Source organism: Orcinus orca, chromosome 10 (genome assembly GCF_937001465.1).
Source record: "Orcinus orca chromosome 10, mOrcOrc1.1, whole genome shotgun sequence".
NCBI classification, from domain to species: domain Eukaryota; kingdom Metazoa; phylum Chordata; class Mammalia; order Artiodactyla; family Delphinidae; genus Orcinus; species Orcinus orca.
In genome coordinates, this window is record NC_064568.1 from 68,266,494 (window position 1) to 68,289,484 (window position 22,991).

The 22,991-nt window shown below is 49.4% G+C and overlaps 1 protein-coding gene across 1 annotated transcript; it reads right to left on the reverse strand.

Moving 5' to 3' along the window:
* Positions 1 to 110: 110 nt before the first annotated feature.
* Positions 111 to 20,560, reverse strand: BNIP5 (BCL2 interacting protein 5). The gene is made up of 12 exons (XM_049716151.1): positions 19,829 to 20,560; positions 11,366 to 11,994; positions 9,874 to 10,012; positions 8,108 to 8,190; positions 7,442 to 8,014; positions 6,291 to 6,422; positions 5,709 to 5,711; positions 5,048 to 5,106; positions 4,482 to 4,722; positions 3,482 to 3,613; positions 2,518 to 2,582; positions 111 to 1,116 (listed from the first exon to the last, which is right to left on the reverse strand). The coding sequence occupies exons 1-12, from the start codon at positions 19,897 to 19,899 to the stop codon at positions 850 to 852; spliced, it is 2,394 nt and encodes a 797-aa protein (XP_049572108.1). The 5' UTR covers positions 19,900 to 20,560; the 3' UTR covers positions 111 to 849.
* Between the last annotated feature and the right edge of the window lie 2,431 nt (positions 20,561 to 22,991).

The window sequence follows — 22,991 nt, forward strand, 5'->3', positions numbered from 1 at the left end:
CTTTTTTTTTTTTAACATCTTTATTGGAGTATAATTGCTTTGCAATGTTGTGTTAGTTTCTGCTGTATCACAAAGTGAATCAGTTATATGTATACATATATCCCCATATCCCCTCCCTCTTGTGCCTCCCTCCCACTCTCCCTATCCCACCCCTCCAGGTGGTCACAAAGCACCGAGCTCATCTCCCTGTGCTATGCTGCTTCCCACTAGCTATCTATTTTACGTTTGGTAGTGTATGTATGTCCATGCCACTCTCTCACTTGTCCCAGCTTACCCTCCCCCCTCCCCATGTCCTCAAGTCCATTCTCTACATCTGCGTCTTTACACCTGTCCTGCACTACTGGGTGTATACCCTGAGAAAACCATAATTCAAAAAAGAGGCTATTCTTAATTAATCAATCAAGGCAAGGTCAGTGAAGAATGGCCTCCAGGAAGCCTTCCAGAACCAAACAGCCCCAGGGATCCTTCTCACCTACCTTATTTGATACGTGATCTTACTTTACTTTGTTCTCTAAATTTTACGACAGTCTCAATTGGAAAGCCAAGCAGCACAACCCATGGAATCATAAGAGGGCGGCTAAGATAGTAGCTGGTCCAACATCCCACACTGATGTCAAGAAGTGTGAAAATGCACATCCAGTGAGAGACCAAATAAAGAAGATGCTGATTAGCTAATGAGCAGGCAAAGAGGGCGTGGTTTGGAAAAGAAAGAGGCTGCTGTGGCGTAGAATTGTCTCAGAAGGCCTTGACAAGGTGGTGGCATTTGAGCTGGATCCCAGAAGTCCTGAAGTAAGCAGGGGAGGGGAGAGGGCTGTAGGCAGATCCTTGTGATTGTGAGTCTGTGGCCCCTCATGCCATATTGCGCTTTCTCACCTGCTGGTCCTCCCTGTATGGGAACTGGCTAAAACTCGGTCGCCTGTAGTGTAGGCCCGTGAGGCTGAGGACGGCTTGGTGATTGCTGCCAGCACATTTGTTAGCCAAGCCAAAGACAAACGGGTAGGGTCTCTTGGGCTCCGTGGAGTGGGCCTCCTGGGGGCGCAGGGTGGCTACGAGATTTCTGAGGGAAGAGTCTGGAAGCTTGTAGAAAAACTTCTTAAAGTTGGGGTGTTGCCTGAACTGGAAGCAGAAATGAAGGCAGGTCGTCAGTGTTGCCAGCAGGGAGCCCCCTCCCCACAGCATCTCCCTCCCCCAACTGGATGCAGCCAGGCTGGGTGCCTCATTGTCCCTGGGACAAGCACCCCTTGTTAAATTCATCTACCATCCCCAGCCTCTCAGAATCTGTTCTGCAAGGTACAACTGTACCAGCAGAACAAAGTGGGGGAAAAAAAAAATGTAGGTCTTTAGATTCAGATAACAGATGCTTAAATAGCCTTTACTAGCTGTGTGACCGCTCATGTGTAAAATGGGGGTAATAATATGTGTCTCCCCAACACTGTCGTTGGGGGGAGGAGATGAAGTGAGATAGTTTAATGTTTTATGCAAAGTGGATGTTGGATGAATTTTAGTTCCCACCCTAAGCCTCCTCCTCTTAATACCTAAATGTCTTAAGTTGAGTTCCCCCCAGAGGCAGATCCTGAGACCGGGACTCGGACACGGCTCACTTATGTGGTAAGTGATCCTGGCAAACACAGATGGGGGAATGGAGACCTGGGGCAAGAATGGGAAGGCATCCCACTCAGGCTGGCAGCTGAGCCTGAGCCCCTCGGGGCACTCTGGGAACCCTCGAAGAACACACACCACAGAGTTATCCCTCCAAAGGATAAGGGAGCTGGGGTATGTGTACACCAGCTCGCATCAGCCAGTGGTTGAGGGCTGCTCCTGGGGAGGTGGAGAGTGCTCATTCTGGCCTAACCTGTGGGTGGTAAATGGCTCTGGGGGCCAGTCCTCAGGCAAAGGGATGCAGGTACTGGCAGTTGGGAGCTGGGCCAGGTGCTCTGTGGTGGTAAGGAGAGGCTCTAACAAGGTCAGCTACACTGATGACTCATCTCTGACTTGTGCTCACACGTAACTCCTCTTCATATGCGATCTGCGTTTGTCTCTCCAAGTAGTCTGTGAGGTTTTCAAAGGCAGGGAACCCTATGTTACACTCTACCTAGCAAGGGAAGAAACTCCAATAAAAGTTTGAAAGAATTGGAGACCTTATAATTACTGAAGTGCGTGCCAAAACAGAGTGAACGGCAGATAGCAGAGGACGAGATCAGCGGGACTCAGGGAAGGAGGTTTCCCGGGAGGTGGCTCATGAACTGAACTTCAAGGAGGATTTGGACTGGGGGAGGTCCCGGCTGGCAGGGGGAGCCACATAGGTTTATATTATTTTTAAGTTAACATTGATCTCATCTGCTATGTGTCTGGCATTTTCTGTAGATGCACTAACCTTGGCAAGTAGGTATTTATCCCCCATTTTGCAAAAGAGAAAACAGAGGCTCATAGAGGTTAAGGGGCCTACCACGGTCACCCAGATGCAAAGATGGGGACTGAACTTGGGTCCAGTCCTTGTGGAGACTGAGCAATCCTCACCTGCTCCCCCAACTGGCCATCCACTTCTTGGAGAAGGGCCACCAGCTTCTGGATGATCAGCTCCTCTAAGGAAAATAAAGAAGGATTGAGGGATTGAGGGATTACATGTTGTTGTGTAATAACCCATCCATCGATTGCAGAAGTATTTTGTCTCTAAAACACAGTACACAGATTAGATATGAAGGGCAAAGAAAAATCTTCCCCTAAACTAGGGCTGGAGCATGTGAGCTTTGTTTTGGTTAGCTGTATAGAAATAGAAGGCAATTCGGCCTGCGGAGCCTCACCTGTCACCACATTCAGCTCCATTCTGACAGATGGGGAAACTGAGACCTTATCCAGGCTACAGAGTAGTCAGGAATGGGAGCTGGGGCCAGGAACAACTCCTCAGAATGTAGGGAGGGCAAATGCCATGGCTACTGATGCAACGGGAATGTACCATCAGCCTGGGCTATAAAAAGCAAGCAAACTCCTGCTTGCACCGAGAGTTAATTGTAAATACTCAGGACATTTGTGGACCTGCTGTTATAAACTGTCAGCAGCTTGAAATTGGCCGTGGTGGGAATTTTATACCACAGAAATCTGCAAATGCTACAAATCAGGGCTTCCCCCAATCCCCCTGCCCTTACCCAGAGTTTGTTTGCCAGTGCGCCACTGGTTATGAGACCCAGAGCAAGACAGGAATTTTATATGAAACATTCAGGCAAAGCAGTGGCATGTGGTGGGGGTGAAATTACATCCCACAGAATGGACAGGTATTCTCTACCTGAAGAAGGTTGTCCACCTGCAACTCTGCCCCACCAGTGCCTGTTCAAAGGCCAACCCTGTCTCCTCTCTGCCCTTCTAGAGCCTCCTGGGGTACTTGTCAGCTGTCTTCCCAGTTCGCTACTAGGATTCAGGCTGTGAAATCCATGCAAAAGGGAAGCCCCGGGGAAGCTGTCCCAGGAGAGAGCAGGGTGGCACGAACTAGATTCATTTGCTCCATGTGGCTGAGGTCCTGCTTCTGGCTTGTGGCTTCTGGCCTGGGAGGGTGCTTCTGAGGATCCAACTGGCCCCCCTTCTGCAGGCGAGGACTCCTGGAACTCCACATCCTCCGGATCTGAGGGCAAAGAGGAGTTGGTGTGAGTGTGTTTGCACCTGTCTCAAATCCACCAGCACATTGCTGAACCCAGGTTCTGACAAGAAGCTGTCCAAAGGCTCTGGCTCGAGAAGGGTCCTGGTTTCCCAGCCTCCTTGGGAACCCCCAGCCCCACTGGACCTGCCTCAGAGGAGTTCACAGTGCTTTTTGCGCCTCCAGAAATCTCATTCTTTCTTCCAACCACCCCCTTTGCCTCCTCATGGTCTGGGAGGAAAACAAGCAGGCCTACCAACAGGTCCCACCCAGTGAGCCCACTTCCCCTTTAACTCTGTGAGCCTTTGCCAAGTCACTTAGCCTGTCTGAACCTCACTTTCTCCATCTGTCAAATGGGAGTAACAGGACTGACCTCACAGGGTTGTGAGTGGGGGTGTTAAATGAGATAATATGTGTGAACGTGGCAGGCAGCGGGCACTCCATAAATGTCAGGAGAATTTGTTGTACACCAGTGGTCCTCATAGTTCGGTGTAGTGAAAAAACGGAAGCCCAGGCCATATCCTACTTCATCTAACCTGGGTTTCTGTTTTTCTATGAGCTTTCCAGGTGATTCTGACGCATGTATCTGAGGAACAGATGCACTGCTCTCATACCACATTTGTTTTTAGGTGTTTATGGTCGGGGGGGAGGGAAGGTGTGTGTCATAGGGGTGGGTCCTGGCAGCAACCGACCCCTTTCTCCTCTCCACAGCCCTCCCACACCTCCCCACTCAGCTCAGAGCAGAGAGTGAAAGTCAAGACTGTACAGGACACCAAGCAGCTGGCCGACCCTACCCTGGAGAAGCCTAGGGGCCAGAGGCAGCCTCTGTTACCATGGCAACCCCAGGCCCGCTCACCAGGGTTGCTGGAGATAGAGTGTCGATGGCCACCAACACACAGGGGCAGAAAGCTGGGCCTCTTTGACGGCCGGGACTCTGGACTGGCAGCACCTGCAGCAGCCCCTCTCTTGGGCTCCTTCAAGCCATGTTTCTTATGAGAAAAGGCTTTTCTGAAACTGGACTTTTTCTCTTGTGATTTCTTTCTGGAGGTTGGGGCCAGGTTTCCTACAGCCACTTGTGCCTCCTGGACTTGAAGTTGCTGTGGGGGAGATAAGAGAAACTGAGTCAGGGTCCCTTACTTTGAGGAGGTTACAAGTGAGTGGAGGAAAGAGACCATCGCCTGAAACAAACAGAGACCCACTATGGACCAGAGGGTGTGGCCGGGGGAGAAGGGTGATTGGTGCTCAGAGCTGGGGAAACAAGTACAGCCTGCAGCGGTCAGAGGAGGCTCTGGGAAGGAGAGACTGGAGCCAGGCTCTGGCAAGATGTAGAATTGGGGGAGGGGCAGGGAAGTTATTGTGCCAGGTAGGGGTAGGGGTGTCCATAGTGAGGGTCAGTGTCTACATGGGGAATGTCTTCCTCACCTTGTCTCCCCCCTGCTCCTCTGCATCTTGGAGTAGGTCCATGATCTCCTGGATAAATTCTAAAAAAGAACAAAGCGGTTGCTCACCCTTGAGTGTTGAGAAAAGCCTTTCTATGGTCAGTCTTCATTTCCTAAGGCCCAATGGCTCCCTGGAGGATTCTCACAGGTCTCCAGGGTGGGGTGCTAATGAGCTTGCCTTTAAGGTTGTCTCAGGCCCAACCCATGGGGACCACAGATTCCTCAGAGGTAACCTGCGGGCAGAGCTGGCTTCACGGGAACACATTCACTTATTCATTTACCACTGAGGAAGGGCCTAGATGTGCCTTGTTAGGTGCAGGAAACAGCCGAGGCCCCTGCCTCCAGGAGAAGGTGTCTCAAGACCATAAGGAAAGGCCTGGCCCCCACAAGTCCCCTCACCCCGCTCTTTCCTCCTCTTCTAGGTAGAACAAGGGCCCTTCTCAATTCTCCTTCAAGGCACATTTTCTGTGAAAAGCAAACAAGGCAGAATGGGGGAGGTAGGGGAAGCAGATCTTCAGACACACAGAACTGACAGTGATTATATGATCTTAGGCTCGGCTCTGCCAATGATAAAATAATAATAATAGTTATGGCAGCTACCACTGGTTCAGCTTCTCTCCTAAGGCCCCTACCCCCTTTCCTACCCTCTTCACTTCTCCTGAGGCTATGCTCTCAAGCTGGGCTACATGACAATAACACTAATAGTCACAGCAAATGGCTGCTGACAACTTATTAGCTGCTCATGGGCACTGCTCTAAATGCATTATCATCATTAATTCATATAGAGCCTCCAACGACTCTAGAGAGTAGGTACTATTATTATCCCCATTTTACAGATGAGGAAACTGAGACCAGAGATGAAGTAGCTTGTCCAAGATCACAAAGCTGGAGAGGTCAGAGCCCAAATTTGAATCCAGGCCCAAAGATCGTACCATCTATCGAGCCCTTGCCATGGGCTGATGCTTTCCTTGTATCGCCTTATGTTGGCCTCACCAAGGAGGATGTTATCACTGTTGTGGTTTTACAGCTGAGACTCAGACAGAGTAACAGCAGCCTGGCTCGGGGCCTGTGCTCTGGACCCTGAGCTGCCTCCCCAGCCTGCTTCACTCAGAGGCAGGTAAGGACAGGTCACTGCCTCTCTCTGGTTCAGTTTCTCTTCTGCAAGTAGAGGGGTCAGACCAGACATCTTCCAAGGGGCCTCTGAGAAAAGGAGAGGGGGTACTGACTGAATTCCGAGGCTCTGTCCAGCTGCAGGTCCTCTTCGGGTCCCCGGCTTCCTGCTGGGTTGGAAAGCTCGAAGGGACTTGGATCCCCACCATCTGTAGACAGAGTCTCTTGGAATTCAGGTTTTTCCACACCTGAGAAGAGGAAATGGTGAGTGAGCTTCATCAGTCTGAGGGTGTTAACTAATGCACAGAAGTCAGCAGAGACTCCAAAGTGCACTCTGTGGCTAGTGCGTGCAAAGGCCTTGCTGGGGTGGCGGGGAGCTGCTGGGCAGGGCCGTGGCTCTGATGTACTGAAGACCAAGCTCCCTCATCCCTTTGCACTTCCATACAGCTGCCTTTCCTGGGCTTTGCTCCCCTCTCCTCCCTCCCCTGGAGACCTCATCCCTCCACCATCTTGACTTGATCCATGAATTGGAGAGTAAATGCCTGATGCCCTGGCGCGAATTAAACTCATCACAGCCAGGATCCCCCTACATGAAAATATCTCCCCTTGTGGCCTGAAATCCCACCACTGGGGATCCACTCTTTGGTGTTAAACATTGCCTTCTCCTTTTTAAAGTATACATTCTTCTGGCCAAGATGACCTGCTGGGCTGTTCCTCCCTGACACCCAGGCTGACCCTTTCTCCCTGTAGCTCTGGCTCCATCACTGATGGGCCATGTGACCACAAACACATTCTTTTACCTCCCTAAGCCTCAGTTCCCTCGTCTGTGAAATGAGGATAATAAGATGTAATTCATAAAATGAGAACTGATTGCATATAGATACACAGCAGGGAAGTGTCTCATTTTACAGGCAAGGAGATTGAGGCACAGAGATGGAGCCCAGAACCCAGGTCTCCTGCCTCCCAGGCTCCAGTTCCTTCCTGCACATGCTACCCCCTGCCAAGGTGCAGAAGCTGAGGCTACGGAGAGAAGAGGATAGTTGGGGGAAATCTCTGAACACAATTTCCACCAGGGGCTTAGCTGGGTTGCCTAGACAGTGAGGCTTCATGCGTGGAGGTATCCCTTTTGCCCTCCCCACACTGCTTAGGGCAGAGCAAAAGTCAGAACTGGGATGGCAGCTCTGAAAATGGCCAATGCAAGCCTTGGGGAAGGTTCCAGCGCAGTAGGCAGCTGCAGTGTTGCCGTGGTAACTGTGAGCCTGCTCACCTGGGCTGCTGGAGCTGGAGGGTCGATGGCCACCAACACACAGGGGCAGAAAGCTGGGCCTCTTGGGCGGCCGGGACTCTGGGCTGGAAACATCTGCAGCCTGTGCTCTCTTGGGCTCCTCAAAACCATGTTTCTTATGAGAAAAGGCTTTCTTGAGGCTAGACTTTCTCTCTTGGGGTTTCTTCCTGAAGCCTGGTGCTGGGTTTTGAGGAGCCACCTCTGGCTGAGAGGCTTGATGCTGCTGTGGGGGAGATGAGAGAAACTGGGTCAAGCCCCTGACCTTGAGGAGAGGGGAAAGCTCCCCAAGAAGCAACTGAGGGGCAACCAAGGGCTTCAGGGCGGCCCCAGGCAAGGGAGGTGACAGAGCCTGGAGCAGGGGAGCGCTGAGGCCCAGAAGGACAGGTGGGCTCGAGCAAGGAGGAGGAGGGGAAGGCAGCAGGCCCCTGGGCATCTGTGCAGACAGTTTGCCCCTCACCTCTTCTTCCCACTGGTCTCCCACTTTTTTGAGAAATCCCGCTATCTTCTGGATGATGGTATCCTCTGGAAGAAAACAAATGCACCCAGTTAATCTTTCTAGATGCACAGAGAATCCTTTCTAATGACTGTCTTGGAGTTCTGAGACCAACTTGGGCCTTCAGGGTCCTCTTAAAACAACTCCTTTAGCACGGAAGGTGGGGTGTGGGAGAAGCACCACATTACAGGGGCTGGTCCTTCTGAGAGAGGCTTGGAAGATCCACAGGCGAAGGGTACTAGACCAAAGCATGAAATTTTATGCAGGAAGTTTCGAGTCAGTCCTTTAAGCATTCAACTTGTGCCCCATGATTTCCTTTGAACATTGCAGATCTGTGCGTATCTACTTGGGGTTTGACAAGCTGTGTGACCTTGGGTAAGTCTCTTAATCTCTCTGGGCCTTCATCTCTTCCTCTGTGAAGTGTGGATCATAATCCCCGTCCTGGTTCCCTCAGAAGGCTGTCAGGCCATCAAATGAGAGACTGTGCTTGGAAATACTTTGCAAGGCTAATGTTGATCCAACCTACAAAATTCCAGCAGGGGAAATGATGGAGACCAGGCCTAACTAAGCTGGACAGAGGCACTCCAGCAGGCATGACACAGGTAGCCTGCCCCGTTGGTGCCCCAACTACACTGCCAAGGGTTTACAGAGAAGCCCAAACAACATAAATGGTTTTCTTTGATATTCCAGTCGACCTACCCAAAGACAATGTGCCCAAAGGAGCCTCTGCTTAGTTGCCAGCTGATCAGATTACACAAAAGAAGGTGCAAACAAGATTCCCTCCTCCCAGGCTATCTGCAGGTTTTTTCACCCCTCTCTTCTCTCTCATTTCTAAATCCGGTTAGGCTTTTGTACTTTGACTCAGTCTACCTGACAACTCCCTCTCATGTGAGAAAACAGTTATCCTGCAAAATAACCAATTAAATGCCTTTTCGCTATTCTTTGACAGATGCATAGCTTCTCCATTTCATATCGTTTAAAATATGCCCATTCTTGGGACTTCGCTGGTGGTGCAGTGGTTAAGAATCCGCCTGCCAATGCAGGGGACAGAGGTTTGAGCCCTGGTCCGGGAAGATCCCACATGCTGCGAAGCAACTAAGCCCGTGAGCCACAACTACTGAGTCTGTGTTCTAGAACCTGTGAGCCACAAGTACTGAGCCCACGTGCCGCAACTACTGAAGCCCGTGCACCTAGAGCCCGTGCTCTGCAACAAGAGAAGCCATCGCAATGAGAAGCCGGCAAACCTCAACAAAGAGTAGCCCCCGCTCGCCGCAACTAGAGGAAGCTCACGCACAGCAACGAAGACCCAACACAGCCAAAAATAAGTAAATAACTTAATTCATTTAAAAAATAAATAAATAAAATATAAAATAAAATATGCCCATTCTTTGTAGGGAATTAGATTAATACAGCATTATTTCTTTTATTAGGGGCAATAACAAGACTATGGTTGTGTATGAGACTGTTCTTATTTCTTGCAGATATGTGCTTAAGATTTAAGGTTGAAGGATCATTTTACTTAAAATGGTTCAGCAACAAAATTATACACACACGAAGCAAATATGGCCAACTGTTAACAATTGTGAGTATATGAGTGTGCATAGAACTACTCTTTCCACTCTTCTCTATATTTAAATATATATGTGTATGTATGTGTATGTATATATATGTATATATTCCTTCTATGAGTTTAAAATGACTAAAAAAAAAAAAAGTCCCATGCTCAACACACAAGGCAGGAGTATTTGCCAGCAGCCAGTCTAATTCCTGAGACTCCCTTCTGTGAAACTCTAATGTAAATGTGACCAGAAGCACCAGAACCAGTGAGATCAGCACACACATTTTGAGAGGTCTAAGCAGGCATCGGGAGCACTTCACCTCGTTTGCCAACAGCTGCCCCAGCTGCAGGCAAAGAGGTCACTAAGAAGATTCTGACTCACTGTCAGGCTTTCCGAGCTCCTCTTCTCCCTGGCGACCTGTGGCTTGGGAAGAAACCTTCCGGACTCCAGCACCTCCACCTTCAAGGAGGGAGAACTGGGGGAGGTCAGAAACTTCCCCTCCTGTAATAAAGATGAAACCAAGTGAGTGGGGCAGTGTGTGGGTGTCAGTGACATTCTTCCAACTTTGTTCATCAACACAATAAAACAGCATAGAATTCACAGCAGGACAGGGACTACTGGAGCAGCTCTAGGCTTAACCAAAAAAAATCAGAAACCCACTGAGATTTCCATTTGAAAAGAGGCTGCCTCTACCCAGACATCCTCCCCCCCACCCCCAAAATATCTTGGATCTTCCTTGTGTCCCTTCTCCCCCATTAAAAACATGGTGAGTTTTGAGTCCTATAGGGCAAAGCTTCATCTTCCTCCAGCAGCCTGTGGAACATTCAACTCCAGGACGCTAAGCGTCAGAAAAGGAAGGCACCTTGGGGAACAGCTCCTTCATTTTACAAACGAGAATCAAAGGTTCCAGAGAGGGACAGCAACTTGCTCAAGGTCACACAGCAAGTTTATTCCTGATGGAGCCAAGTCTAGAACCTGCACCCCAGAAGCAAGCTGTTTCTATTTCCCTGTCACCCACCCCCAGTCCTCACATGTAGACTAGTGTTGGTGGGTAGGGCTTCCCTCCTTGATTCCCCTCTGTCTTCCTATTTCTCCCTGGTCCATGCTCCTCAAACCAGAGTACTTAACAATAACATTTGCCACTTATGAAGCACTTCCCATGTGTCAGCTCTGGGCCATGGCCACCCCCCGAGATAGCAACTGTTATAATCTCCATTGTATCAAGGGGGAAAAAAAATGGAGGCTCAGAGAGGAAAGTCGCCAGCCTCGGGTCACACAGCCAGCGAGTGGTGGAACTGGGGTTTGACCTCAAGTTCTCAGCCACGGTGCTGCTCTGCCTCAGAGAAGTGGTGCTGGACTTCCCTGGTGGCGTGGTGATTAAGAATCCGCCTGCCAATGCAGGGGGACACAGATTCGTGCCCTGGTCCAGGAAGATACCACATGCCGCGGAGCAACTAAGCCCGTGCGCCACAACTACTGAGCCTGCGCTCTAAAGCCCACGTGCCACAACTACTGAAGCCCATGCGCCTAGAGCCCGTGCTCCACAACAAGAGAAGCCACCACAATGAGAAGCCCTCGCACCTCAATGAAGAGTAGCCCCCGCTCACCGCAACTAGAGAAAGCTCTCGCGCAGCAATGAAGACCCGATGCAGCCAAAAATAAATGATAATAAATAAAATACATATTTTTTAAATCTTATAAAAAAAAAAGAAGTGGTGTCGTTCCTGATAGTGGCCCTACCTTCCAAGTCCCCCTCTGTTGAGAGGTTTGAGCAGCCAGCTCAGAGCACCCTAGCCCTTGGGGTGGGGGATGGTGGCTGTGGGGTTACCATAGAAACGGGCATGGTCTGCTCACCCCCAGCTGCTGGGCCCAGATCAGCCTCCTCGCAGCATGAGGCACCAGCCATCTTGGCCTCCTGCCCTTTGGCCTCCTGATCTCGGATGCCCTTGGTTTCCTCAGCACCATGTTTCTTGTGACCGTGTTTCTTGCGGCTGGCCTTCTTGCTGTGGGCTTTCTTCCTGGGAGCTGGCTCGCCCGGTGTCTCGGGGGTTTCTGCAGGCTCGGGGAAGCCCTCCTTCCCCTTGGCCCTCTTGTTGGTCTTTTCCTTGGGCTCCTCAGGGCTCGTCCCAGATACGAAGTTCATCATGGTCTTCAGCCACCCCTGCTGGGCCCGACCCTGGGCCTTGTCCTTCTTGGTGTCCTGCGGAGGCCTGTGCTCACTGGGGAGAAACTTCCTGGTCTCCTCTGGGCTGAGGGCTGCAGCCGTGGTGCGCTGAGCCTCCGCAGACTGAGCTGGGCTCTTGGGACATTTGGCCCCATCGCTGGCCGTCCGGCGCAGCAGCCTTCTGGAGGGGCTGGTGGGCCGGGAAATGCACCAGCAGTCCCGTGACTCTGAATCCTTCTGGGGGTTCTGCAGCCTGTCCAGAGACCTGGCTCTCCTCCCTGACAGAGGCTTCCTTGGGCCCCGCGGCAGCTCCATTGCACTGCAACCAAAACAGACAACTCCCTTAGAAGAGGCCTCGGAGTCTGCCGGGTGGGCTAGCAGCGCTGACCCATGTGCCCAACCAACCTACCCTTAATGTGAGTACTATCAGCTCTCGAAGCTGTTGTCTCATTTAAATGCCTCAGCATCCCTGGGAGGAAGGGCTACCCTTGTCCCATTTCCCAGAGGAGGAAGCTGATCCACAGGGGGTCATGCCCCAGGTCTCACGGCTAGTCCCCCAGAGCCTCCAGGAGGAACACAGCCCTGCCAACACCTTGATTCTAGTCCATTGAGACTGATTTTGGACTTTCTTTTTTTTTGGCTGCACCGCACAGCTTGCAGGATCTTAGTACTCTGACCAGGGATGGAGCCCCGGCCCCCTGCAGTGGAAGTGTGGAGTCCTAACTACCGGATGGCCAGGGAATTCCCTGAATTTGGACTTCTGACCTCCAGAACCATAAGATAATTGATTCATGTTATTCCAAAGCCACAGAGTTTGTGGTATTTTGTGACAGCAACAATAGGAAATGAATACAGCTGGAGCCAGAGGCCACGTCCTGCCCCTTGGGACTGCGGGCAGCTCCTGCAGCTTTTCTGGCCCAGTGTCTTCATCTGAAATGTGTCTGAGACCTACCTGTCTATCTCACAGGCTGTTAAGAATATTTCACCAGACAGCTCAGTAAATGGCAATTCTGTTCTTCCAATTGCTCAGGTCCAACATTTGAAGTCATCCCTAACTCCTTTCTCTCTCTTGCTCCCCACGTCTGATCCATCAGCAGAGACTGTTGGCTCCACTTTCAAAGCACACCTGGGGCTTCCCTGGTGGCACAGTGGTTAAGAATTTGTCTGCCAATGCAGGGGGACACAAGTCCGAGCCCTGGTCCGGGAAGATCCCACATGCTGCGGAGCAACTAAGCCTGTGCGCCACAACTACTGAGCCTGCGCTCTAGAGCCCACAAGCCACAACTACTGAAGCCCGTGTGCCTAGAGCCCGTGCTCTTCCACAAGAGAAGCCACTGCAATGAGAAGCCCGCGCACTGCAACAAAGAGCAGCCCCGGCTCGCCACAACTAGAGAAAGGCCATGCACAGCAACGAAGACCTAACGCAGCCAAAAATAAATAAATTAATTAAATAAATTTTAAAAAAAGCACACCTGGCCTGGAACCACATCTCCTCTCCTCCTCCACCACCATCCGGTCTAGGCCCCATCTCTGCTCACCTGGACTACTGCAGTCACCTCCTAACTGATCTCCCTGCTCTACCCTTGTCCTCCTTACAGTAACTTCTCCCCTCAGCAGCCATGGGAGCTTTTACAAATTAAGTTAGAGCCTGTCACTCTCCTGTCTCCAATGGCTCAAAGTCTAAGTCCTTACAATGGCCAGCAAGGCCCCACTGACCCGGCCCCATCACCTCTCCCGTCCCCTCTTACTCACTCACTCCACTCCCCTCATGCAGCCCTGATTGCTGTCCCTCAGGCCTGCTCCACTTTGGGTCTTCACCCTGGCTGTTCCCTCTTTCTAGACCACCTTACAGTTTGTTCCCTCACTTCCTTCAGGGCTCTGCTCAAATGTCACCTTCCCATAGGGGCCCTCCCATTGCACTCCCATTAGCACACCGTCTCCCCCTTTACTGCACCCCCCGATGTTAGGCAATATCATATCTTTCTGTGTTTAGTGGTTTATTGTCTGAACCTCTCTCCCTCCCCTTTGTCTGTTTTGCTAGGTCTTGTATCCTGAGTACCTAGACCGATGTACTTATTAAACAAAGGAATAAATGTATAACAAACATTTAGTAAACTGAACAATACCTAAGAATGTTTAGTTAACATACAATAAATGAATTTGCACCAGTTCCATCTTAAAGCAGCCCGGGCCCTTCCGTTTTCCATCTAGAATGAAGCAGCTGCCCATGGAAAAGACAAAAGAACCACCTCCTCCTGGGCAGCTTTTTAGTAGGCTGGGGTGTGGGCAGCTCACTTGATTAGTGTGTCTTTAATCTGAAACACCTGGGGCTTTCCAATTTTCCCAGAGTTGCTCAGAAACCCTTTGCCCTTTGGTGGAAGTTAAAAGAAAAATAAAGTATGTTTTGAATCTCAGTCCTGAGCTCCCAGAGATTCCTATGGAGTTTAGATTTATGGATTGCCTACTCTAATCTGTAATTATAGCCTCATCACGCATTTACTATTATTTAGTGTATTAAGTATTTACGTATTATGTATCATGTATCTTCTGTGTTTACCAACTGATTCATTACTTTAAAATGTACTCTATTACTATGTCCCACTTAGAGGCAAAAATAAGAACCTATGATTTCAGATGTGCAGGGATCCATGTGAATGTGAGGAAGATACATAAATAGAGGGAAGAAAAGGCACAGGGACATAACAGAGAGATTTGAAGGTGACAGCAACAGTCAAGGATGCCTTTCTTCCTTCTAACATGGGTCTTGGGAGGAAGGGTAGGGAGGATGGCTAGAGGCCAGTGGGTACCACCGGCACTGTGGAGTGTCCACACATGGACAGTCTTGGAGGAAATGAGAAAACAAAGAAGCAGGCAATTTGGAAGGCCTTATTTGTTGTTTAATGTTCCTTAAAGGAACACTTGAGTTACATGAAAACTTTTAGCAACACACATCTCTAATTTATCTGGAAATTGACTCATGTTCTTGAAAGCCTCAGAGGCTGCCTTACGGTTGTGCTTCCAAAACGTGGCGTTACGTGGGATAAGAAAAGAAATCATAGAAGAAAATATTTTGCTTCCTTCTCATTAATTTCTTTCAACAAACCTTTAACAGGCACCCACTATGTACCGGGAAGTTTGGTCGGTGCTAGGGAGCAAGATGCAGGTTGTGCCCTCAAAGAGAATGTTCAATTCTTCACATGGGTGGGAGTGGAGGTGTTAGTAGGTGGTGATGACAGTAATGCTCTATTTCCCTGATAGCTACTCTCTCTCTTTATTATTTTTTATTTTATTATTATTATTATTTTTGGCCGTGCTCTGTGAGGCATGCAGAATTCACGCCCCCTGCAGTGGAAGGGTGAAATCTTAACCACTGGACCGCCAGGGAAGTCCCTACTTTCTCTCTTTAGTAGCACGTGGTCTTAAGACAAGTTTAGGTCAAAGATCTATTTGATTTTAAGATCCAAGTAAGCTGATCCAGAAATATTCACTAAGGGAATTCCCTGGTGGTCCAGTGGTTAGGGCTCCACGTTTCACAGCCAAGGGCACAGGTTTGATCCCTGGTGGGGGAAGTAAGATCCCACAAGCCCCACAGCTGAAGAAAGAAAAAGAAAAAGAAAAGAAAGAAAGAAAGAGAGAAAGGAAAGAAAGGAAGAGAGAGAGAGAGAAAGAAAGAGAGAGAGAGAGAAAGAAAGAGAGAGAGAAAGAAAAAAAGAAAGAAAGAAAGAAAAAAGGAAAGGAAGGAAGAAAGAAAGAAAGGAAGGAAGGAAGAAAGGAAGGAAGAAAAGAAAAAGAAATATTCACTGAATGGTGTCAGGGTTCTCTTTGCTTGCTCCGTATGTTCCTGTGATCAGGGCAAATTGGATGAGGTTGGCAGAGAAGCTGTTCAGTAAGAGAACCGCCAAACCAGCCCCTTTTCTTCCTGTGCTAACTTGGCTCGAGGGGGCCCACCGCAATGAGGGCACAGCATCCTTCCCCAGCTAATGAGAAAAGAGGTGCAGTCATTCCTTAAAAAACTGTCATTGCTATGGAAACGGTTTTCACCATTGCTGATGGTTGCAGCATCCTCCTACTGCATTCAAAGGACACGTTGCTACTTCTAATCAGAGCATCAGTACAATTCCACCTGGCAATGGTTTTCTTTTGTGATGTTTTTTCAAGAAAACTGCCTTGTTTTGACCACCCCTTCCCTGGAACAACAGTGCCCTGAGCCCAGGGGAAGGTGAAGGAGGAGCAACCCCCAGCCCAGAGGCAAGGAGAGGTGGTGTGTGTGATGCGTGACCTTGGCCATCCAAGAGTGTTTCCCCAGTGAAGAGAAACTTCAGAATCTCCCAAGGCCTCCTACCCTAATCCAGTGACCTCTTCCCATTCCTCATCCTCCCTCAAGGTGCTGCAGTGTTTGATACCTCGTCCTCTTACTTCTTCCTGCCACTCTTTCCTCTCTGGGAGGCTGTGACAGAGCTCAGACCCACTCTCCTCCTACCCCCCTGGCCGCTCCTCCTCTGTAATGTTCCAAAGATTCTGTCTTGCAACACTAAGCACAGGATTGAGAGAGTGCGGCTGACCTAGGAGGGCAAACCTACCCTCCCCCAGGGAGACACCCTGGAAGATCTTCTGTGGGGCAGACGTGTCCTCAGACTTTTAAAGTCTCTAAGCCTGAGAAGATGGTGTTTTCATATTACCCACACACACACACGCCATACATACACATGCATACAAATTCTATGTGTGCTGAAATTAAATCTTTCCAGACTTTCTGATTGTAAAACTCTGCCTATCTAGAATTCATCAAAGCAAGTCTTTCTTTTCCTTCCTCTGTTTTCTTGTTTTGTGTCCCTTCTTTGCCTGGGACTTCACCCAAGTTCTGCCTGCCTGTCAGGAAATCCCACCCTGTCTGGTCCATGCTTCCAGACAGTAACCCTGAGACAGCAGCAGACCATAGCTGCATGGAAACCCAGCTGCTCTTGTAAACTTGCTGATTGCCTTGGCAGAAAGTGGATTTCAGGGCAAAGTCCGAGTCTGCTCAGAAATACCCAAGTGATCTGCAGATCACAGGACTTCTGATAAGACATGACGTATACCGGTGACATGTTTAAAAGTAACAACAGCAAAACACCAGAAAAGTTCACAGAGCTGACCTTAAGTTACTGTGGAGCGGAGAGTTTGCCAGTTTTTCCCAAGCATGCTACTATTTGGGGTTTATTTTCTAAATTATACCCTGACCTCATCTGTACACAGTTCTCTAATTCATGCACCTGTCATGTTACTTTGTAACTGCTCTGGCACCATTTCCTAGAGGAATTTAGCCACTCCCCTTCTCCCCCCCCCCCCGCCCCCGCTGGACTTCACACAATAGATACTCAATAAACAGCTGGTTACTCTGAGGGAGAGTGTGTGTGGACCCAGAGTCAAACCCACAGACACTCATTGCTGTAGACTGAGAATGTTTGTGTCCCTCTCAAATTCATATGTTGAAACCTAATCCCCAGTGTGATGGTAGTAGGAGGTGGGGCCTTTGGGATAATCAAGTCATTTGAGCAGAGCCCTCATGAAAGGAATTAGTGCCCTTATAAAAGAGGCCCCAAAGTGCTCTCTTGCCACTTCCACCGCATGAGGACACCGAGAGACCTGGTCTTTGAACCAGGAAGCTCTCACCAGACACCGAATCTGTCGGTGCCTGAGTCTTGGACTTCCAGCCTCCAGAACTGTGAGAAATAAATTTCTGTTGTTTATAAGACACCCAGTCTATGATAGTTTGTGATTGCAGCCCAAACGGGCTAAGACGGTCATGTGACCCAGCAACATGCTCATGTATACGGTAAACTTACAAGGACTCATAACACCCTGGAATTCCCCTTACTCCAAGTGTAAAGGAAATAATTATCTGAGTATTTATTTGCTGAATGCCCTTCCTGTCTAGATCCACGTTCCACAGAAAGGGCCCAAGCCTGCCTGGTTTCTGCTGTGTCCATACTGCCTAGGAGGCTCTCAGTGTTTGTGGAAAAAATATACAATACACAGATATGTGCTCACCAGCCACATGACACCCAGCACCTCCTTCATCTTCATGATCTCAATTCAACTTGGCCACAGCCCTGGCAACGGGCCAGGCTGGCAGTGGGGGGATTAAGGTTCTGCCGATTAAGAGACTTGACCAGGGTCCTACAGCCTGGAAGGGGAGAGAGTTGGGGCTTGAATCCACTTCTCTGGATTCTAAATTCTTTCTCCCACGCTGAGAGACCTCCCATAAGCACACACACACACACACACATACACAACCACACACACACTTAGAAGTGAGCAAATCTGCTATTTCACACTGACAGAGATAACCCACGTCCACACATGTGCCTGCCGTGACCTGTACCCGTGGAGTCAGACATTCACGTGTGCCCAGGTATTGAAATCTGTGTCCCAGAGGCAAAGATTGTAAACAATCTTTGCGGGGCTCACAGACTCTTGGCTGGAAGCCAGTCAATGGGCTGGAGGGTCAAGGGCTGACCCTGAGCTCACGTTTACTTTTCATCGACACAGGTGAGTGCATGGACACTTTGAACCCCAAGGGTGAGTGCCTGTTCATACTCAAAGCCTTCCATCTGGGCTCCCGAGATGGTGTGCCTCCCATCCACAGGCCACACGCTCCTGGGAGGACACCTCCAACCTCCACTGGCAGGACTCGAGTGGGGGACAAGGTGGTCAACTCTTCCCTCAACACCGGACCCATCCTGCTCCCATGCCCAGCTCCCAGGTGTTAGATGGGAACAATTCAGGTGTTCCTTCTCCTTTGTGGGGTCCTTAGCGGGTTCCTAGAGTTGGAAGGGACCTAAGAAGTATCCAGCCCACCTCCTGCAGGGTAGGACTGCTTTGCAGACTCGCATCCCCTGTTGGAACCCTTCCTGCAATGGGAACTCACCACCCTTCAAGGCAAATCATTCCGCTGTCAGCCGGCAGGAATTAAGGACAGTCCTCCTTAGACTGAGCTGACTCGGCTGGCAGCAGGCCCTCGCGGCCTGAGGAGAGGGCACCTCACCCCGAGTCCTCTCTGTTCCAGCCCATCACCCGATGACCTCAAATCACATTGCTTCTGCACCCATCCCCTGCCTGGGCACCCGTTTCTGGGAACTCCCCAGCTGGTCCTTGTCCACTTCAAAATGTGAGGCCAGGCTGGGACGGAGGGCTCCAGCCACGGGCTGACCACAGCAGGGCCCAGTGGGATTTTGTACAAAGCTTCAGATCACAGAGATATCTGAGCAGCCACGTGGTGCCCCTGTGCTGGTCAGCTCTGCCTGAGCCGACCCACAGCTCAAGGTAAAGAGCTGGACTTGTACCATCTGCCCAATCCGATTGTCACCATCAAACACACATCACCTGGTACCTGTTTTCCAAAATGTTGGGGATTTGCATCTTTTGAGGATATTTCGAAACCCAAAAGATTGAACTCCCTAATGGTGGAACTTCAGGCCCCATGATACAGCAGTGGGGCAGACTTGCAGGGACAGTGGGGTCATCACACACAAAGCTGGAGAGCTCCAAAAACGACTGCGGCTCCCCTCCATCCAGCACATCTGTGCTCTCACCCCGTCTTGTCCTCTATGCAAGACCACAGACCATGCAATGTTATAATCCCCTCTCAAATCCCTGTCAGAGCAGCAGGCCACCAGAACTCTTTTCATAAGATCTCCCTGTCCTTGGGCTAGCTTCCAAGAAACTTAAAATGATAAAATCTTAATCCAGCCATAGGTAATAACAGCGCCCCCATTTATGTGAAGTTTCCCTTTACTATGTGCCTTCACATAAAGCCTATAACTTGACCTCTACAACCTCCATTAGGGAAATGAGCAGGAGAGGTATGTAATGCTGTCCCTGTTCTACAGATGAGGAAACTGAGGCCCAGATAAGTGAAGTTCCCTGCTCAGGATTGCTAAGCTAGGACTTGAGTTCAGCGCTTCTGTGTCCAAGGTAGTTCAGAGCTCTTTGCATGACACCTGGTTGAGATCACATCATTGAATTTTCTATCTTTCTAGAGATGAAGAGACTGAAGCCTTGCAAGCTAGAAGCAGCACTGGGACTAGATTCAGGGTCTACCCTCCTTTCAGGACCCCAAGATACCTACCCACTACTCCAGCCTTCAAAGGGGAGACTATCGTTCAACCAACCTCAGACCATGAAAGTCACTCCTGTCCCAGGGCAATTTTGGTCCGTACCTTCCAACTGGGGGGCTCTGCATTGGGTACTCCCAGCAACGTGTAGGCACCACTCCCTGTCTGCTGTAAGTTGTATCCAATGAGGGGTAGTAGTCCCAGCTCTCTGAGGGAGAATATGCTGCCGGTTTCCAGATTCAGAAGATGCTTTATCATATGTCCCAGGAGGTGAGCTCATGGGCAGCCAATCCAGGGGCCACCCACTACAGCCCCGTCATCCTATCCCAGGGCTGCTCTCCGCTTCTCCACAGATAAGAGGCTTATCTCAGCTACCCTGGAAAAAACAGTTTTGCTTGACAACTTCCTTATTACCCCCAAAGAGAAACCAACGCTCAGAAAACAAACTTAGGCCTGGCTGGAGGAAGGCCAGTCCATGGGATAGAAAAGAAAAACTCTTATGGGAAACACGAGTCAGGGGAAAGGAGGAGGAGGAGGTAGTTTTAGCACCTGCAAACCTTCCTCGGTTCTCTCCAAAGAACTCTGAAGAGGGAATGATCTAGAAAGAAAGGTCATTGTATGTAATATATATTCCTTGACCTGGAGATAAAACTCAGGAGGAGGGGGCTTCCCTGGTGGCGCAGTGGTTGAGAGTCCGCCAGCTGATGCAGGGGACACGGGTTCGTGCCCCGGTCCGGGAAGATCCCACATGCCGCAGAGCGGCTGGGCCCGTGAGCCATGGCCGCTGAGCCTGCGCATCTGAAGCCCGTGCTCTGCAATGGGAAAGGCCCCAACAGTGAGAGGCCCACGTACCGCAAAAAAAAAAAAAAAAAACTCAGAAGGAGGAGTTGATGAGGAGCATGTTTTCCAAATTCTGCTACCCCTGGTAGGGTTACCATGAGTCTTGACAGAACATTCTAAGAAGTCTTAAAAGTTCCCATTTTCACTTTCTGTAGTGCCTGAATTTTTTTTAAAAGCGAATTTATCCATGTTTGTAATCAGAAAAGAAAAACTAGTTTTATTCAAACAAAAGTAAAAAGCTGTCATAAATTCTGTTCTGGTTAATTAAGCCAGGGAGGCAAAGTAAATACTGAAAGCACTGAGCTTTGGAGTCGCCCAGACTGGAACCATCTGTCAGCTGCGTGACCTCTGGCAGGGGACACAATGTCTCTGAATTAGTTTCTCCCTCGAAAACTGAGTGGCCACCTTAGAGGGTGACCGTAGGGTCAAATGTGATAATGCTCGTAAAGAAAAGAAGAAAATATATTGAGTGTCAAATACTAAGTCAAAGAAGAAAATATAGAGTGTCAAATACTAAGTCCTTTCTGAATATTGAGCCCCTAGTAAGTGCTTAATAAAGAGTCAATATTTTATTATTGGTAGCAGAGTTAATGCCTTATTCATTCTGTCAGCAAAGAGGTTTTGGATCCAGCTTTGTGCTGGGTACTGGCTCAACACTGAATTTAGAGAATTTATTAGCCCAAGAATCAGCCCAGATTTCAAACAAGGGTTAAATTATATCCCATATTTTTAATTTATTTAACAAAACTATTTTCTTCCCCATGTCCTCCAGGCCCTGTGTACATCATATATGCTCCTCCTTATTTGAAGGGGAGTAAGCCCCATTGGGCCCTCACGGAGTTCACAGTGTAACTGGGAAGAGAGATAGACAGGAAATAAATCGTAAAAGCAGGTGGAAGGGAATGGGAGTTATTGTTTCATGGGTACAAATTATCTGTTTGAGGAGATGAAAAAGTTCAAGAGGCAGATGGTGGAGATGGTTGTACAACAATGTGAATGTACTTAAATGCCACTGGGCTACAGACTTGAAAATGGTTAAGATGGTCAATTTTTTTTTTTTTTTTTTTTTTGCGGTACATGGGCCTCTCACTGTTGTGGCCTCTCCTGTTGCAGAGCACAGGCTCCGGACACACAGGCTCAGCAGCCATGGCTCACGGGCCCAGCCGCTCCGCGGCATGTGGGATCTTCCCAGACTGGGGCACGAACCCGTGTCCCCTGCATCGGCAGGCGGACTCTCAACCACTGCACCAGCAGGGAAGCCCAAGATGGTCAATTTTATGTTATGTATATTTTACAATTTTTTTTTAAGGCAGATGGAAGCACAGGGACAGAGAGCCATGAGGGGCATTATGCATGAACCTACCTTATGACCCGGTAATTCCATCCGCAGGTAAATACAATCCCAGGTTCTCGCAGGAGGGAGAACCATCCTGGGGCCAAAATGGGCATTTGGCACCTTCCCTGATCAGGCAGAGCGGCAACCTGGCCCTGTCCTCAGTGCCCAGCAGGGACCAAGCCTTACGTGGGGATCTGTGCAGAGACACTGGCAGCTGCCCATGGCCAGGGTGGCTATGTGATGTGTGAGGCTCAGCAAGCAAGCAAAAGGCCCCTTGTTCAAAAAGTATTAAGAATTTCAAGACAAAGATGGCAGAGCATGAAACCAATCAAAGGTTCTTCTGAGTGTAGAACCTGTGCAACTGTACAGGTCACAGGGCCATGAAGGGGACTCTGATGGGGACAGTTCCCAACCACGTGCCATGAGGAAAGATGACAGAGGAAGGGAGAGAAGGAGACTGAGAGAATATTTTTTTGAAGTTTTTATTTAAGTATAACAAACAGAAAAGTGAATGAATCCTGACTATATGGCTTGATGAATTTTCACAAAGGGAGTAAAGTGTAACCAGCACCCAGATTAAGAAGCAGAACGTCACCAGTACCCTAGAAGCCCCCCTCCTGCTTCTCATAGGTCCCACTATCCTGACTTCTAACACCTTAGATTATTTTTGCTTGTTTGGGGCTTTATGTAAGTGGGAATTAGATGGCATGTTTACTTTTATGTCTGGCCTTTTTCACCCTATTTCATGTTTGTGAGAGGCAGCCATGCTCCTGTGTGCAGCTGTAGCTGTAAATTCTCAGACTGGTGATACCAAATGTCAGAGAGGATGTGGGGCGACCTGATCTCTCATGTACTGCTGCTGGTGGTGGGAGTGGACCATGGTACAGCTACTTTGGAAAACTGAGTAGTAACATCTAGTAAAGCTGACCCAGCACCTCTACTCTTAGATACGTGCATAACAGAAATGCAGGCACGTGCTCCCCCAAAACAACATTTATAAGACTGCTTACATCAGCACTATTTGTAATAGCCAAAAACTCAAAA